Here is a 20,284-nt window from a genome sequence, read left to right on the forward strand (position 1 = left end):
TCATTTTTGGTGATTTAACCCCCAATTCCAACCCTTGATGCTGAGTGCCAAGCAGGGAGGTAATGGGTCCCATTTTTATAGTCTTTGGTATGACCGATCTCAGGGCGGACACCGATGTGTTTGTGTTGTAAACAGTAAACACTAACATTTATTATTTATATATTGTTGTATATGAAATGGCCTAAAGGGGCTCACCTGACCCTCATGAATTAATTATTAACTGAGGGGACGACTTTCTGTAGAACATTACGAAAAAAAGCCTAACTTTTTCAATTTGGGGCACTTTATTTTTCAAATCATTTTGTATATTACTGCTTTGTATTTCATGGGCTTACATTTGACTAAAATAACTCTGACCTAATATTGTCTGTTTATTTACATGGTGTCAGCGTAGAAATATACTAAACCACACCTCCATACCGCTTATAAACCACCCTTTTTCATAACATGGTCACTACTGCCTAGTTTCTCTTGTTATATTCTGATTTTACTGTTATATTTTTATTTTCATTGTTGCTTTTTATTTTTATTCTATTGTAATATTTTTCTATTTTGTTTCCATTTATACCCCCATTATTTACTTTTTACTTTTTAAATTCGATCTCAATTTTGTACTCTGCTGCTGGAATTTTAATTTTCCTGAGGGAACTCTCCTGAAGGAATCAATATAGTACTATCTATCTATCTATCTGAACTGTGAAATGTGATGGAAACACAAACCACATTGGTCTACGGCAGGGTCGGCAACCCGCGTCTCCGGAGCCCCATGCGGCTCTTTGATCACTCTGATGCGGCTCAGCTGCATACTTGCCGACCCCCCCGATTTTCCCGGGAGACTTCCGGATTTCAGTGCCTCTCGCAGAAAACTCCCGGGATTAATATTCTCCAATTTTCACCCTTACAATAATAATAAGGGCGTGCCATGATGGTACAGCATTTAGCGCCCTCTACAATCTGTATTAACAGCGTGCCAGCCCGGCCTTTTGATTTATGCATCTTCTACTTGCACACGTAAGTGACAGCAAGGCATACTTGGTCAACAGCCACACTGACGGTGACCATATAAAACAACTTTAACACTCTTACTAATAATGCGCCACACTCTTTGAACCAAAACCAAACAAGAATGACAAACACATTCTGGGAGAACATCTGCACCTTAACACAACATAAACACAACAGAACAAATACCCAGAATCCCATGCAGCCCTGACTCTTCCGGGCTACATTATACAACCCTGCTACCACCAAACCCCGCCCCCACCCCAACCCTGCTCCCTCACACATCAACCCCCCCCTCGGTGCGTCGGTTGAGGTGGGCGGGGTTTGGTAGCGGGGGTGTATAATGTAGCTAGGGCTGCATGGGATTCTGGGTATTTGATCGGTTGTGTTTATGTTGTGTTACGGTGCAGATGTTCTCCCGAAATGTGTTTGTCATTCTTGTTTGGTGTAGGTTCACAGTGTGGCGCATTATTAGTAAGAGTGTTAAAGTTTTTTATACCGCCACCGTCAGTGTAACCTGTGTGGTTGTTGACCAAGTATGCCTTGCTGTCACTTACGAGAGCAAGCAGAAGCCCCACACAATGTGTGGCTGGGCCGGCATGTTGGTTGTAGTGGGTGCTAAATGCTGTACCATCACGGCACGTTCGAGAGATCAGTTGAGAGAACAGTTGCCCTGAAATTCGGAGTCTGCCGGAAATATCGGGAGTGTTGACAAGTATGACGCCGTCAAGCGCCAATCACATAAAACCCACGGGCCGCACTAACATACAATTTTCATATTAAGGTGTGGGCCGTGTGTCTGAGACCCTTGGTTTATACATAGCACAAAGCAAAAAAAAACTTTGTATGCAGTGTTATTTCATTTTAAATTTCAAAAGATTTTTGTGGCTCCCAATGTTTTCTGTTATTTGTGAAACTGGTCAAAATGGCTCTTTGACTGGTAAAGGTTGCCGACCCCTGGTCTACAGGAACCTAAAAAGTTCCTGAACTTTGGGTGGAAAAGGGCCTGATGTACTCTCACGCACACGTCGAGGTGCACAAAAGCATGAGAGACGGGCGACGGGCTCTCTCTCACAACGCCCGTATCACAATAATTATTTTTGTAGAATTGTTAAACTTCAATCATTTTAGACTGATTTGAGAATCCAATCCAATCCACTCTATTTAAACAACAAAATGTTTCCATTAAAAACAATATTCAAATATTATCCTAAGCTCCACCGATGACTGAATAAAAACAAAAAATAAATAAATATAAAACCAATATAAAAATAAATATGATTAAAAACGATTTTAAAGGGTATAACCAATTAAAACAATAAATAGAAATCAACATTTTAAAAACACAGAGGACAACAGAAGACCACAAAAATCACCTAGTGTTAAAAGCCAAAGAATAAAAGTGGGTCTTAAAGGGGAACATTATCACCAGACCTATGTAAGCGTCAATATATACCTTGATGTTGCAGAAAAAAGACCATATATTTTTTTAACCGATTTCCGAACTCTAAATGGGTGAATTTTGGCGAATTAAACGCCTTTCTATTATTCGCCCTCGGAGCGATGACGTCACGTTGTGACGTCACATCGGGAAGCAATCCGCCATTTTCTCAAACACCGAGTCAAATCAGCTCTGTTATTTTCCGTTTTTTCGACTGTTTTCCGTACCTTGGAGACATCATGCCTCGTCGGTGTGTTGTCGGAGGGTGTAACAACACGAACAGGGACGGATTCAAGTTGCACCAGTGGCCCAAAGATGCGAAAGTGGCAAGAAATTGGACGTTTGTTCCGCACACTTTACTGACGAAAGCTATGCTACGACAGAGATGGCAAGAATGTGTGGATATCCTGCGACACTCAAAGCAGATGCATTTCCAACGATAAAGTCAAAGAAATCTGCCGCCAGACCCCCATTGAATCTGCCGGAGTGTGTGAGCAATTCAGGGACAAAGGACCTCGGTAGCACGGCAAGCAATGGCGGCAGTTTGTTCCCGCAGACGAGCGAGCTAAACCCCCTGGATGTCTTGGCTCACACCGTCCCTTATGCCACCGAAGATGATCAAGAGAAGAATATCGACCCTAGCTTCCCTGGCCTGCTGACATCAACTCCAAAACTGGACAGATTAGCTTTCAGGAAAAGAGAGCGGATGAGGGTATGTCTACAGAATATATTAATTGATGAAAATTGGGCTGTCTGCACTCTCAAAGTGCATGTTGTTGCCAAATGTATTTCATATGCTGTAAACCTAGTTCATAGTTGTTAGTTTCCTTTAATGCCAAACAAACACATACCAATCGTTGGTTAGAAGGCGATCGCCGAATTCGTCCTCACTTTCTCCCGTGTCGCTGGCTGTCGTGTCGTTTTCGTCGGTTTCGCTTGCATACGGTTCAAACCGATATGGCTCAATAGCTTCAGTTTCTTCTTCAATTTCGTTTTCGCTACCTGCCTCCACACTACAACCATCCGTTTCAATACATTCGTAATCTGTTGAATCGCTTAAGCCGCTGAAATCTGAGTCTGAATCCGAGCTAATGTCGCTATAACTTGCTGTTCTATGCGCCATGTTTGTTTGTGTTGGCTTCACTATGTGACGTCACAGGAAAATGGACGGGTGTATATAACGATGGTTAAAATCAGGCACTTTGAAGCTTTTTTTAGGGATATTGCGTGATGGGTAAAATTTTGAAAAAAACTTCGAAAAATAAAATAAGCCACTGGGAACTGATTTTTAATGGTTTTAACCCTTCTGAAATTGTGATAATGTTCCCCTTTAAAATTTCATTTCATTTTTATTTATCTCCTTCATTGATGTGCATCTTTGATCGATAAACAATTATACCACAATTATTCAATTACCGTATACACTTACACACCAATGCCTGAGAAGAAGCAGGATGAAGAAAAATCTTATATTTTCCTGCCCCCTTCAACATAATACGTAGTCTTACTTAATGATATCATATAAACCAACAATTACATCCAAATATAACGAAAACAAACATAAAAACACAAAAAAACATAACTAGTGCAAAACTTCATGAAGTACAAACCGAACCAAAAAAAACAAATGTAGTAACCTCACAGGATGATACAAAACAAATACAAAACCAGGCAAAAAATAAGTAAAATAATAAATATAAAGCAAAATGTAAACACTTATGGCTGTCCATATGATCTTATTGTTCTGTCTTTATATATTTTTTTCATTTGGAATATATTTTTACAATCTTTTATCTCATTGTAAGGAGAATTCCATAGTTGAACCCCCACCACTGATATGCACATTTGTTTTAAAGTTGTCCTTGAATACTGATGTTGGAAATGACCTTTTCTTCTATGCTCTTCATTCTCACAAGTGATGACAAACATTTTTTTTGTAAATTTGCTGGTAATGTTTTACTTTTAGCCTTAAACATGACACATAATGTCTGTAACTTTACTAGCTCCTGTAATTTCAATAAACCCAAATTAATAAATAATATGTTACTGTGTTCTAAGTCAGTGTTTTTCAACCTTTTTTGAGCCAGGGCACATTTTTTTCATAAAAAAAATACGGAGGCACACCACCAGCAGAAAAGGTTAAAAAATTAAACTCCACCAGGTTGTTGTGCCTTATTTTGAGTTTGTTGTTGTTTCCTGTGTGTATTGCTTTAGTTCCTGTCTTGCGCTGTTATTTTGGTGACCCTTCCTGTTTTGTTGGTGTTCTCCTGTAGCAGCTTCACACCTTCCTTTGAGTGCTACTGCCCGCCCCTGCTTTGTTTTCGCAATCAAGACTATTTAAGTTGTGCGTACGCTATCCTTCTTTGTGGGGACATTGTTGATTGTCATGTCATGTACGGGATGTGCTTTGTGGACGCCGCATTTGCTCCACACGCTGTAAGTTTTTGCTGTCGTCCAGCATTCTGTTCTTGTTGACTTTGTAGCCAGTTCAGTTTTACTTTTGTTTTACATAGCCATCCCTATGCTTCAGTGCCTTTTCCTAGCGGGACTTGCCTTTTGTTGATTTTTGGTTCAAGCGTTACATACCTTTTTACCTGCACGCTGTCTCCCGCTGTGCTCTGCCTATTGGGATCACGACAAACTATCCTCGATGCGTTCCGACTTCTACAAAGCAATGAACTACCTGCTGCCACCTACTGATATGGAGTATTACATGGTTACCCTGTGTCGGAGGCAGATATTTACATATATCCGTATTTAAGTGTTACTTCTTTAATTTCATAATCATATTACAAAACAGCTAGTGTTTTTCTTCCAATTGTGGTCTTTTGGTTGTCTGCAAATACTTTGTGCTAACCTTGGGTATGGAATGTAAGAAAGAGAGATACTCCTTCTTATTATCTATTCTTCTGTCCAGATGCGGAGGACAATGGGCATGTGTTTGGGCTGGAAAGACAAGACAACGAGGGTGGGAGGGAGAGAGACTTTATAGAAGAGAAGGTTTCCATATTTTAGATCAGACCAGTTTAGCTGCGCGATTGAATGTTCTATGCTGGACTGATCTCATTTATATTTACAAAGCTTTGCAAATATATTACAAAATACCTATTCTGTCTCTGGTGGTTCTTTTACTCAGCTTTAAGTGTCGCAAAGAGCTTGGGAGCGACAACCAGAAACTTGAATTCCCTGGGAGGAACAACTGGTCGAAACGCAACACCTGCCAAGCTCTACACAGCACAGGCACTAGACAACGGCACATTATTATGACTATTGATTTGCAAAAAATATTTTTTTGGACCAATTAGGTGAAGTTGCATAATTTCCCATGGCAAACCAGGCAATATATCACGGCACACTGGTTGAAAATCACTGTTCTAAGTAATCTACTTGATGAACAATCCTTATAGCTCTTTTCTGTAGTTGATCCAATGCCTTTATGTTACTCTTATATGTGTTCCCCCACGCTTCCACACACTAGCTGATATATGGCAATATAAGCGCACAATACAATATACGCATTGCCCTATAATCTAACACATATTTTACCTTTTTTAATATAAAAATACTCTTAGACATCTTTTTCCATACATGTGCAATATGAGATTTCCATGTCAGACCGTCATCCAGTATCACTCCTAAAAATCTAAGTTCAGAAACCCTTTCAAAATCAATTCCATCTATTGCCAGTTTGATCGTTTCCTCCCTTTTCCTCTTACAAAAAAATCATGAACTTTGTTTTTTTTACATTTAATGATAATTTATTGACATCAAACCATCTCTTAAGTTTAATCAGTTCCTGTTCAATAATGTTTGATAATGCTTTTAAGTCTTGTCCTGAACTATAAAAGTTGGTGTCGTCCGCAAATAATAAAAATTTCAATAATTTTGATACCTCACATATATCATTAATATATCAAATAAACAATTTTGGTCCCAAAACCGAACCTTGTGGAATTCCACATTCAATCCTCATTCGTTCAGAGGTATTACCCACAAAATCCACAAACTCTTGTCTATTATCTAAATAACTTCTTAGCCAGTCTAAAACTACTCCTCTCACACCAAATGAATACAACTTGGTCGTAGCGGGGGTGTATATTGTAGCGTCCCGGAAGAGTTAGTGCTGCAAAGGGTTCTGGGTATTTGTTCGGTTGTGTTTATGTTGTTTTACGGTGCGGATGTTCTCCCGAAATGTGTTTGTCATTCTTGTTTGGTGTGGATTCACAGTGTGGCGTATATTTCTAACATTGTTAAAGTTGTTTATACGGGCTCCCTCAGTGTGACCTGTACTGTGGTCCGGGTGGGCTACGAGATATAATGACTGATGAACACCTTCGTTCGATAATGAAGGTTGCCTCAGCTCAAAGCCTGAGCCCCGACATTAATGAACAAGCATCCAAGAAAAGATGGCAGGTATCTGGCTTGGGCACATCAGATTAGATCAGTGTGTTGCAAACTGAGCAGTTTAAAGTCCTGATTGGTTGGTTTATTCATTGTGATTTTATTTTCAAATTTATTAGCCTGTGGAAAAAGTTAATGTTGATATTTACCTCAGAAGGCTGCAAATAGAAAAGAGGCATTCCATTTTTTTTTTAAATTGTATTTGATATGCCATTGATATTTTTTCATTGTTATTTGAAACTGGATTTTGCATGTCACTATAAAGTTATATAAGCCTTGCTTGTTCAAAACTCAATTCAAAACTTGTTTGGGTCCCTATTAAAAGGTTAATTTGTTCAACCTTGGCCCGCGGCTTTGTTCAGTTTTAAATTTTGGCCCACTCTGTATTTGAGTTTGACACCCCTGATCTATAGTGTCAAATGCCTTTTTAAGATCGATAAATACCCCTATAGTGTATTTCTTATTATCAGTTGCTGTTGCTATATCCTCCATTATATTCGTTACAGCTGAAGCAGTGGATCTATTGGTCCCGAATCCATACTGGCTCTCACTCAACAGCAAACAGCAAGGTTTTAAAATTTATTTTAAAATGAACAGGCAGCCAGTGCAAAGTCTGAAGAATTGGGGTTATATGCTCGCGTTTCCTGGCCCCTGTTAAAAGTTCTGGACTAACTGCAACCGGGAGAGAGCTTTTTGGCTCATGCCAGAATAAAGTGCATTGCAGTAGTCCAGGCCACTTGAAATAAAAGCATGCACGACTTGTTCAAAAAGGTTAAAAGATAAAAAAACGGTTTTACCTTTGCTAAAAAACGAAGATGATAAAAACACAATTTTAAAACGCCATTGACTTGTTTGTAAAGTTTAAAATCGCCAAGGCTGGTGACTTTGGGACGCACATCATTTTGCAATGGTCCCAAGTCAGTGAGGGCCAGACCAAAAACTAAAATTTCCGTTTTTCTCTCATTTATTATTAAACAATTCTGGGCTAACCAAGCCTTGACGTCGCATAAACAGTTGAGAAAGGGTGTCAGGGGGCTGTGGCCTTTATAAAGGGGGGTCATAGTACAAACCCCGTTTCCATATGAGTTGGGAAATTGTGTTAGATGTAAATATAAACGGAATACAATGATCTGCAAATCATTTTCAACCTATATTCAATTGAATGCAATACAAAGACAAGATATTTGATGTTCAAACTCATAAACTTTTTTTTTTTTTGCAAATAATAATTAACTTAGAATTTCATGGCTGCAACACGTGCCAAAGTAGTTGGGAAAGGGCATGTTCACCACTGTGTTACATGGCCTTTCCTTTTAACAACACTCAGTAAACGTTTGGGAACTGAGGAGACACATTTTTTAAGCTTCTCAGGTGGAATTCTTTCCCATTCTTGCTTGATGTACAGCTTAAGTTGTTCAACAGTCCGGGGGTCTCCGTTGTGGTATTTTAGGCTTCATAATGTGCCACACATTTTCAATGGGAGACAGGTCTGGACTACAGGCCAGTCTAGTACCCGCACTCTTTTACTATGAAGCCACGTTGATGTAACACGTGGCTTGGCATTGTCTTGCTGAAATAAGCAGGGGCGTGCATGGTAACATTGCTTGGATGGCAACATATGTTGCTCCAAAACCTGTATGTACCTTTCAGCATTAATGGCGCCTTCACAGATGTGTAAGTTACCCATGTCTTGGGCACTAATACACCCCCCTACAATCACAGATGCAGGCTTTTCAACTTTGCGCCTATAACAATCCGGATGGTTCTCTTCCTCTTTGGTCCGGAGGACACGACGTCCACAGTTTCCAAAAACAATTTGAAATGTGGACTCGTCAGACCACAGAACACTTTTCCACTTTGTATCAGTCCATCTTAGATGAGCTCAGGCCCAGCGAAGCCGACGGCGTTTCTGGGTGTTGTTGATAAATGGTTTTCGCCTTGCATAGGAGAGTTTTAACTTGCACTTACAGATGTAGCGACCAACTGTAGTTACTGACAGTGGGTTTCTGAAGTGTTCCTGAGCCCATGTGGTGATATCCTTTACACACTGATGTCGCTTGTTGATGCAGTACAGCCTGAGGGATCCAAGGTCCGTAATATCATCGCTTACGTGCAGTGATTTCTCCAGATTCTCTGAACCCTTTGACGATATTACGGACCGTAGATGGTGAAATCCCTAAATTCCTTGCAAGAATAAGAAAGGTTTTTCTTAAACTGTTCAACAATTTGCTCACGCATTTGTTGACAAAGTGGTGACCCTCGCCCCATCCTTGTTTGTGAATGACTGAGCATTTCATGGAATCTACTTTTATACCCAATCATGGCACCCACCTGTTCCCAATTTGCCTGTTCACCTGTGGGATGTTCCAAATAAGTGTTTGATGAGCATTCCTCAACTTTATCAGTATTTATTGCCACCTTTCCCAACTTCTTTGTCACGTGTTGCTGGCATCAAATTCTAAAGTTAATGATTATTTGCAAAAAAAATAAATGTTTATGAGTTTGAAGATCAAATATGTTGTCTTTGTAGCATATTCAAATGTATATGGGTTGAAAATGATTTGCAAATCATTGTATTCCGTTTATATTTACATTTAATACAATTTCCCAACTCATATGGCTAATGTGTTGTGATTAGGGCTACAACAACTAATCAATTAAATTGATTATTAAAATAGTTGGCGATTAATTTAGTCATCGATTCGTTGGATCTATGCTATGCGCATGAGCAGAGGCAATTTTTTAATTTTTTTATTTTAATAAACCTTTATTTATAAACTGCAACATGTACAAACAGCTGAGAAACAATAATCAAAATAAGTATGGTGCCAGTATGCTGGTTTTTTTTCAATAAAATACTGGAAAGGATAGAAATTTAGTTTTATCTGATTATTAATCGTTTAATCGAAGTAATAATCGACAGATTAATCGATGATCAAATTAATCGTTAGTTGCAGCCCTAGTTGTGATATATTACTGCTACTGCGGGGTACCTTGATGTTCTGCGCATCCACGTTGGCGCTGGCGTCAAGCAGCAGGCTGATGACCGTGGTGTTGCCCGCCAGCACGGCCCAGTGCAGCGCCGTGTTCTTGTGGTATTTGTCACCCAGGTTTACGGACACGTTGAAGGTGAGGAGCAGACGGGTGGGGTCCACACTGTTGCATAGAGACGCCACATTGGTTTAACAACAAGCAAACAGGCACGGAACACAACTAGCACAGGGGGTCCTCGTGTTACGTTTTGTGAGGACGTGTGTGTGTGTACTGCGGTCAATTACTAATACTGGACAAAAAGAAAACTAGTTGGGTGCACGCTTGAGTAAGGCTTCATTATTTTTAGAAAAAAAAAATGTTTCTCTCCAAAATTGATATTTTTTTATTTTATAGATATAAATACAAAAAACTCTAAAAAAAAAATAAAAAAAATAAAAAAAATAGAGGGAACGAAAACCTGTTACTTTTAGACCAGTGTTTCTTAAGCATGTAAGTGCCTCTAGAGCAGCCCTGGGCAATTTGTTTGACTCAGGGGCCAAATTTAGATTAAAAAATGTGTCTGGGGGGCTGGTATATCTATTTTTAGGGACACTAATACAAAACCTCACAATAATGTCTGATAGAATTCTAAAAACATTAAGACAGACCGCCTTAAAAAAACGGAACGGGATTTTACATTTATTTACTGAATGAGACACTCAGAATGTACTTGAAAATAAAGAATGTGGGATTTACAATTTTAACTATGAAGGATAAAACACTGAATATTGACAACATATGCACGTCAAACCCCCACTCCATCCACATATTTTACAATCAAACGAAACGCAACAAACACAGCGAAATATGATCGCGAAAGGTAAAAAAAACCCCACCTACAATCTGATATATCTGATACATCACTAAGCTTTAGAACTTTGTTGTGAATATCTCCTTCCGCGTCTGTGGAAACGCTCCCCACCCACCCTGCTTGGTGCCTCGTCTGAGCTGCTGTGACGTAGTTTACCATAGTAACTAATTAAATGACCATAGTAACTAATTAGATGACCATAGTAACTAATATATCATGCAAACGCGCAGATTCCAACCACTGAAAGCCTTACGGTCATTTGAAAACATCATAACGGCAGCTACAGTTTCCATCTTAAAGATCTAGAATAATTATTTGTAAATGTCCGGCGGGCCGGATTGAAAAGCTTAACGGGCCGCATGCGGCCCCCGGCCCTTAATTTGTCCAGGTCTGCCCTAGAGGGCCTCCAAAAAAAGTGTCTTCCAGCTGTGGTTCATATGGGTTGCGGCAATACTCCGTTGTAATACACTTTTCCACCACTTGTGGCAGTAATGACAATCTCAAACAAACAGAAGAAGTCAGAGAGAAGTTTCTCAAGCACAAAAATTATGACTAAAGTGTTGAAACTGTATTTTAATTTGCATTTTAATTGCATTGACAGTTTAGTGAAGAAACATACCGGTACTTACTATATTGACTATGAAATTTAAATAACAAAAGACTTACATGGTAAACAACTCACATGAATGTTTCATCCACACGCATACATTTGTCCAAATGTGGCCAAGTCGGCACATTGTGGCTTTCCTGGACGTTTTGAAATGATTTTCAAGGTAAAAGTTGATTTTGAAGACAAAAAGTAATTTTCAAGGTAAATGTAAATTTTCAAGACAAAAAATGATTTTCAAGGTAAAAGTTAATTTTCAAGACAAAAAATGATTTTCAAGGTAAAAGTTGATTTTCAAGACAAAAAAATGATTTTCAAGGCAAAAGTAGATTTTCAAGGTAAAAGTTGATTTTCAAGGTAAAAAAATTATTTTCAAGACAAAAAATGGATTTTCAAGACAGAAAATGATTTTCAAGGTAAAAGTTAATTTTCAAGACGAAAAATTGATTTTCAAGACAAAAAATGATTTTCAAGGTAAAAGTTCATTTTCAAGACAAAAAATTATTTTCAAGGTAAAAGTTGATTTTCAAGACAAAAATTTGATTTTCAAGACAAAAAGTAATTTTCAAGGTAAAAGTAAATTTTCAAGACAAAAAATTTATTTTCAAGACAAAAAATGATTTTCAAGGTAAAAGTAAATTTTCAAGACAAAAAATGATTTTCAAGGTAAAAGTTGATTTTCAAGACACAAATTTGATTTTCAAGACAAAAAATGATTTTCAAGGTAAAAGTTAATTTTCAAGACAAAAAATGATTTTCAAGGTAAAAGTTAATTTTCAAGACAAAAAATGATTTTCAAGGTAAAAGTTCATTTTCAAGACATAAAAGGTATTTTCAAGACAAAAAATTATTTTCAAGACAAAAAATGATTTTCAAGGTAAAAGTTAATTTTCAAGACAAAAAAGGTATTTTCAAGACAAAAAATTATTTTCAAGACAAAAAATTATTTTCAAGGTAAAAGTTAATTTTCAAGACAAAAAAGGTATTTTCAAGACAAAAAATTATTTTCAAGACAAAAAATTATTTTTATAGTTATATAAGTATATTTCAGCAGTACATATTTGTACATGTAAATTTATTTTTATGCAGTACCGTATTTTTCGGACTATAAGTCGCAGTTTTTTTCATAGTTTGGCGACTTATACTCAGGAGCGACTTATGTGTGAAATTATTAACACATTACCGTAAAATATCAAATAATATTATTTATCTCATTCGCGTAAGAGACTAGACGTATAAGATTTCATGGGATTTAGCGATTAGGAGTGACAGATTGTTTGGTAAACGTATAGCATGTTCTATATGTTATAGTTATTTGAATGACTCTTACCATAATATGTTACGTTAACATACCAGTTGGTTATTTATGCCTCATATAACGTACACTTATTCAGCCTGTTGTTCACTATTCTTTATTTATTTTCAATTTCCTTTCAAATGTCTATTCTTGGTGTTGGCTTTTATCAAATAAATTTCCCCCAAAAATGCGACTTATACTCCAGTGCGACTTATATATGTTTGTTTTTTTTCCTTCTTTATTATGCATTTTCAGCCGGTGCGACTTATACTCCGGAGCGACTTATAGTCCGAAAAATACGGTATATTTGATTGTAATCAGCCTGACCTAAGTAAGGTTAATGTGTTAAATAAACAATAACCTTTGTGATTACACAATATTTCATACCATTTGACAAGATTGTTACCTGTCAATCTGTAAATAGATTAGATGCAATTATTGTATACGATTAAAATCAAGAGTAAGATTTCCAATTCCGTGTTAACATTTGAGTGGGTCCTGGGCCCTTTGTAGTGGAAAAGTTGGTCCCTTAGGTCAAAAAGGTTAAGAACCCTTGTTTTAGACTGTCAATCAACATATTCTCTCATATGTTAAAGTTAAAGTACCAATGATTGTCACACACACGAGGTGTGGTGAAATGTGTCCTCTGCATTTGACCCATCCCCTTGTTCACCCCCTGGGAGGTGAGGGGAGCAATGAGCAGCAGCGGTGCCGCCCCCGGGAATAATTTTTGGTGATTTAACCCCCAATTCCAACCCTTGATGCTGAGTGCCAAGCAGGGAGGTAATGGGTCCCATTTTTATAGTCTTTGGTGTGACTCGGCTGGGGTTTGAACTCACAACCTACCGGTCTCATGGGAGACATTCTAACCACTAGGCCACTGAGTAGGATATGCTCTAAAACTGAAGTAATAAGCGATTAAAAATATAAAATGTTTTAATGTAATGTCGTCAAAATATATAATAACAATGCGAGTAACTATTTAAAAGGATATAAACTTTTGTTTTTTATTAATATATAATTTAAAACCGTTATAATGTCATTTTTACCATTATACCGTATTTTCCGCACCATAAGGCGCCCTGGGTTAAAAGCCGCGCCTTCAATGAACGGCATATTTCAAAACTTTGTCCACCAATAAGCCGCCCCGTGTTGTAAGCCGCATCTAACTGCGCTAAAGGAATGTCAAAAAAACAGTCAGATAGGTCAGTCAAACTTTAATAATATATTAAAAACCAGCGTTCTAACAACTCTGTTCACTCCCAAAATGTACGCAAATGTGCAATCACAAACATACGTATATCAACATGGACAGAGCTGCGTGAAAAAAGCCACCCGGCCTCTTCGCGTAAACTTAAACTTACCTTAACCACTCGCTCATCTTTTCTTCATCCATCCCTTCGAGTTAGCTTTTATGATGACGCCGGCTGGAAAGGTCTCTTTTGGCAAGGTCTTCCTTTTGAATATCACCATGGGTGGAAGTTAGCATGGCAAGCTAGAACCACAGTGAAGGATGACTTCTCATTCCCTGTGGTGCGAATATTCACCGTACGTGCTCCCGTTCCACAGTGCGGTTCACAGGAATATCAGTTGCTGTGAAATAGTAATCCGTGTGCGGATGGAGAGATTGCGTCTTTTCATGAACCGGATCCTTGTCGCTTAGTAGGAGCCATTTTGTGGTCTTTACAGATGTAAACAGGAAATGAAACGTACGGTGATATCCGCGCGTTTTTTCTTCTTCTTCCGGGGGCGGGTGGTTGCTTACAGTAGAAGAAGAAGCGCTTCCTGTTCTATGGGGGCGGGTGCTTACCTTGGCGGTTGCTTGCGTAGAAGAAGAAGCGCTTCCTGTTCTACCGGGAAAAAAGATGGCGGCTGTTTACCTAAGTTGCGAGATCGAAACTTTATGAAAATGAATCTTAATATTTATCCATATATAAAGCGCACCGGGTTAAAAGCCGCACTGTCAGCTTTTGAGAAAATTTGTGGTTTTTAGGTGCGGCTAATGGTGCGGAAAATACGGTAGTGTAATGCAGGGGTGTCAAACTCAAATACAGAGTTGGCCAAAATTTAAAACTGAACAAAGCCGCGGGCCAAGGTTGAACAAATTAACCTTTTAATAGCGACCCAAACAAGTTTTGCATTAGATATTGAACAAGCAAGGCTTATATAACTTTATAGTGACATGCAAAATCGAGTTTCAAATAATAATAATAATAATTAAAAAATATTAATGGCATATCAAATACAATTTAAATAAAAATTGAATGCCTCTTTTCTATTTGCAGCCTTCTGAGGTAAATATCAACATTAACTTTTTCCACAGGCTAATAAATTTGAAAATAAAATCATAATGAATAAACCAACCATTCAGGACTTTAAACTGCTCAGTTTGCAACACACTGATCTAATCTGACGTGCCTAAGCCAGGTACCTGCCATCTTTTCTTGAATGCTTGTTCATTAATGTCGGGGCTCAGGCTTTGAGCTGAGGCAACCTTCATTATCGAACAAAGGTGTTCATCAGTCATTATATCTCGTAGTCCGCTGGGACCACAGTTTTGGGGGCGTGCCTTAAAGGCACTGAAATTAGCGTCGACTACGAGCTGTCGTCACGTCTGCTTTTCATCCATTCTTACAACGTGTCGGCCCGATCACAAAATATGTGCGGCGTCTGTATGCACAAACATGTGAATGCAACGCATACTTAATCAACAGCGATACAGGTTACACTGAGGGTGCCCGTATAAACAACTTTTACACTGTTAGAAATATACGCCACAATGTGTGAACCCACACCAAACAAGAATGACAAACACATTTTGGGAGAACATCCGCACCGTGACACAACATAAACACAACAGAACAAATACCCAGAACCCTTTGCAGCACTAACTCTTCAGGGACGCTACAATATACACCCCCCGCTACCACCAACCCCGGGGCGGAGTAGAGGATAGAGGGGGGTGTATATTTTAGTGTCCCGGAAGAGTTAGTGCTGCAAGGGGTTCTGGGTATTTGTTCTGTTGTGTTTATGTTGTGTTACGGTGCGGATGTTCTCCCGAAATGTGTTTGTCATTCTTGTTTGGTGTGGGTTCACAGTGTGGCGCATATTTGTAACAGTGTTAAAGTTATTTATACGGCCACCCTCAGTGTGACATGTATGGCTGTCGACCAAGTATGCTTTACATTCACTTGCGTGTGTGAAAAGCCGTAGATATTATGTGATTGGGCCGGCACGCAAAGGCAGTGCATTTAAGGTTTATTGGCGCTCTGTACTTCTCCCTACATCCGTGTACCACTCCGTACAGCGGTGTTTTAAAAAGTCATAAATTTTACTTTTTGAAACCGATACCGATAATTTTCGATATTACATTTTATAGCATTTATCGGCCGATAATATCGGACATCTCTAGTTCTAACTTCTATCTGTCAGTAAACTCGCCATGAAAGCGCTAAAACATACCGGTGTAGTGAGTTCACATTATTCACCCAAGGAACTTTAGTTATTAGAGAGTTCCGGTCGGACGGTTTTTCACGGGACTCATTGTTGTTGTTATTACACTAGTGAGCCACGAATGAGGAGTTGCTGCTCCGTTATTGATTGAAGTAAAGTCTGAATGTCATTAAAACAGTTAGCTCCATCTTTTGACACTTCTTCCACTCCCGTCCTTGCACGCTACACCGCTACAACAAGACAAGATAATGGGGGAGAAGACGCTGTCAAAGGTGAGCCACGTAAATAAGACCGCCCACAAAACAGCGCATCCTGAAGCGACTGTCAGAAAGCGGCTTGAAGATGACGTGTAAAACATCATCGATGCAACATCTTGACCAAAGAACCACCATCACATGTTATGTAGACCAGTGGTCCCCAACCACCGGGCCGCGGCCCGCTACCGGTCCGTGTCCCGATTGGTACCGGGCCGCACAAGAAATAAAAAAAATAAAAAAATAATTAAATCAACATAAAAAACACATATATACATTATATATCAATATTAGGGATGTCCGATAATGGCTTTTTGCCGATATCGGATATTCCGATATTGTCCAACTCTTAATTACCGATACTGATATCAACCGATACCGATATAAACCGATACCGCTATATACAGTCGTGGAATTAACACATTATTATGCCTAATTTGGACAACCAGGTATGGTGAAGATAAGGTCCTTTTTTTAAATATTAATTAAATAAAATAAGATAAATAAATAAATAAATAATTCTTGAATAAAAAATAAAGTAAAACAATACAAAAACCGTTACATAGAAACTAGTAATTAATGAAAATGAGTCAAATTAACTGTTAAAGGTTAGTACTATTAGTGGACCAGCAGCACACACAATCATGTGTGCTTACGGACTGTATCCCTTGCAGACTGTATTGATATATATTGATATATATATATATATACGGCGTGGCGCAGTGGAAGAATGGCCGTGCGCGACCCGAGGGTCCCTGGTTCAATCCCCACCTAGTACCAACCTCGTCATGTCCGTTGTGTCCTGAGCAAGACACTTCACCCTTGCTCCTGATGGGTGCTGGTTAGCGCCTTGCATGGCAGCTCCCTCCATCAGTGTGTGAATGTGTGTGTGAATGGGTAAAATGTGGAAGTAGTGTCAAAGCGCTTTGAGTACCTTGAAGGTAGAAAAGCGCTATACAAGTACAACCCATTTATCATTTATTTATTTATTTATTTATATATAATGTAGGAACCTACCAGAATATTAATAACTGAAAGAAACAACCCTTTTGTGTGAATGAGTGTGAATGGGGGAGGGAGGTTTTTTGGGTTGGTGCACTAAGTGTTAGTGTATCTTGTGTTTTTTATGTTGATTTAATAAAAAATTAAAAAATTAAAAAAAATTAAAAAAAATTAAAGAATTTTAAAAAACAAGATAGATAAAAAAAACGATACCGATAATTTCCGATATTACATTTTAAAGCATTTATCAGCCGATAATATCAGCAGGCCGATATTATCGGACATCTCTAATCAATATAGATCAATACAGTCTGCAGGGATACAGTCCGTAAGCACACATGATTGTATTTCTTTATGACCAAAAAAATAATAATAAGTAAATAAATAATACCCCCCCCTCTAAGTTTTCAAGCGTTGACTGGTCCGCAGCTACAAAAAGGTTGGGGATCACTGATGTAGACCACAAGGAAGTTTTTACATTTAGAAAAAAATCATAATATGACCCCTTTAATGCGCCTTATAATCCGGTGCGCCTTTTGTATGAAAAAAGACCTGAATAGACCCGCTCATCGGCAGTGCGCCTTTTAATCCGGTGCGCCCCTTTGGTCCGAAAAATACGGTAATCTATTTATTGCTGTACTTTTATTTCAAAGTGTTCTGACTTACCGTATTTTTCGGAGTATAAGTCGCTCCGGAGTATAAGTCGCACCAACCGAAAATGCATAATAAAGAAGGAAAAAAACATATATAAGTCGCAATTTTTGGGGGAATTCATTTGATAAAACCCAACACCAAGAATAGACATTTGAAAGGCAATTTAAAATAAATAAAGAATAGTGAACAACAGGCTGAATGAGTGTACGTTATATGAGGCATAAATAACCAACTGGTATGTTAACTTAACATATTATGGTAAGAGTCATTCAAATAACTATAACATATAAAACATGCTATACGTTTACCAAACAATCTGTCACTCCTAATCGCTAAATCCCATGAAATCTTATACGTCTAGTCTCTTACGTGAATGAGATAAATAATATTATTTGATATTTTACGCTAATGTGTTAATAATTTCACACATAAGTCGCACCTGAGTATAAGTCGCACCCCCGGCCAAACTATGAAAAAAACTGCGACTTATAGTCCGAAAAATACGGTAGATGTTCATTTATAGAAAAGTTCTGGCTTACACTGAAGCTCCACTTGCATCAAAGTCGCATGTATCGACTTAAGACATCCTGTGTTTGGGTTTTCACATTTGTTTTAGGGGCAAAACAAAGAATAAAATGGCAGCAGTGTGTGCGATGCTGAAGCTGATAGAAGCACATGTACACACCTGTGTGTCCTGTAGGCTGCCCACATAAGAGGAGTCATGCCATTCTGATCCATCATGTCTACATCCTGCCGTGTGGGAAGAGAAATGCATGAGGGAAACGTCTCAGTCCAATGTCTCCCTCTGGTGGAGAACAGCGGTACGGCATGCACAGACACAATAGAACACAACAAGGAGAGAGTGCAACTCCTACCTGTCCCTTGGCAATAAGGTAGGCAACAATGGAGGTGTGGCCGAACTGGGCGGCCAGGTGCACACAGCTGCATCCCTCGCCGTCGATTAAAGAAGGGTCGGAGCCGTACTTTATAAGCTGCACCACCATGGATAGGTGGCCTTGTCTGAGAAAACAGAAGGCATGATAATGTGTCCCGGAGGAGGCATAGTACAACTTTCATTTAATAATGCACTGTTGCATTGTGGGCCTCTGTGGCTGTCTATTTTCATAACAATATCAGGGTTAAACGCCGGGTCCTTTATGTAACTGGACATGTTAAGATACCATTGGAACTGAGATTTGACTGATATACAGTACAGGGGTTAGTGCGCAATACGAAGGTCCTGAGAAGTCCTGAGTTCAAACTCGGGCTTGGGATCTTTCTGTGTGGAGTTTGCATGTTCTCCCTGTGACTGCGTGGGTACTCCGGCTTCCTCCCACCTCCAAAGACATGCACCTGGGGATAGGTTGATTGGCAACACTAAATGGGCCCTAGTGTGTGAATGTTGTCTGTCTATCTGTGTTAAAGTACCAATGATTGTCACACACACACTAGGTGTGGTGAAATGTGTCCTCTGCATTTGACCCATCCCCTTGTTCACCCCCTGGGAGGTGAGGGGAGCAGTGGGCAGCAGCGGTGGCCACGCTCGGGATTCATTTTGGTGATTTAACCCCCAATTCTAACCCTTGATGCTGAGTGCCAAGCAGGGAGGTAATAAGTCCCATTTTTATAGTCTTTGGTATGACTCGGCCAGGGTTTGAACTCACAACCTACCGGTCTCAGGGCGGACACCACTGTTCCCGCACTTAAGTACCAATGATTGTCACACACACACTAGGTGTGGTGAAATTTGTCCTCTGCATTTGACCCATCCCCTTGATCAACCCCTGGGAGGGGAGGGGAGCAGTGGGCTGCAGCGGCACCGCGCCCGAGAATAATTGTTGGTGATTTAACCCCCAATTCCAACCCTTGATGCTGAGTGCCAAGCAGGGAAGAATGCTGGTATGAGCTTTTAAACATAACCCGTTAACTGCTGCCAATCAAATGGTGAATAAGATACTCTTTAGGGTTCATATGTTTGTAAATCTGACTGTGATGAAGTCAGTGCCTCACCAGCCATCAACCTCACCGCACGTCACTGGTTTATTGTATTGTCAGATTTTCTGTTAAAATAACGCCAAAATTGACCATTTTTCGTAGTTCCCTTTATTTGGGAAAGTATCGATATACATTTTGGTACCACTACCACATTATTGGTATCGGGACAACCCTAGTTCTGTTGCGGTGACAAAAAGTCAGTACATGCAGTGTACTGCAGTAAAGTTTTTAGTCCACAACAATCCTTACTTACATAAAAACACTAACCACTGCTGCACACGTCCATTATTTTCTTCCAAAAACGCTTATATTCCATGTTTTGTTAATGGTAAAG

General features: G+C 39.1%; 2 protein-coding genes across 2 annotated transcripts in view; one reads left to right on the plus strand and one right to left on the minus strand.

Moving 5' to 3' along the window:
- Nucleotides 1-20,284, plus strand: part of osbpl8 (oxysterol binding protein-like 8) — a 1,018,260-nt gene that overhangs the window by 740,995 nt on the left and 256,981 nt on the right. The window lies entirely within an intron of this gene.
- The window catches only part of zdhhc17 (zDHHC palmitoyltransferase 17), a 133,740-nt gene that overhangs the window by 71,304 nt on the left and 42,152 nt on the right, over nt 1-20,284 (minus strand). Inside the window, exons 5-7 of the mRNA XM_072913151.1 lie at nt 18,831-18,975; nt 18,641-18,705; nt 9,838-10,000 (exon numbers count right to left, since the gene is read on the minus strand). Of these exons, the coding sequence (XP_072769252.1) occupies nt 9,838-10,000; nt 18,641-18,705; nt 18,831-18,975 (373 nt within the window). The remainder of the gene's footprint in view (nt 1-9,837; nt 10,001-18,640; nt 18,706-18,830; nt 18,976-20,284) is intronic.

Source organism: Nerophis lumbriciformis, linkage group LG05 (genome assembly GCF_033978685.3).
Source record: "Nerophis lumbriciformis linkage group LG05, RoL_Nlum_v2.1, whole genome shotgun sequence".
Classification (NCBI taxonomy): Eukaryota; Metazoa; Chordata; class Actinopteri; order Syngnathiformes; family Syngnathidae; genus Nerophis; species Nerophis lumbriciformis.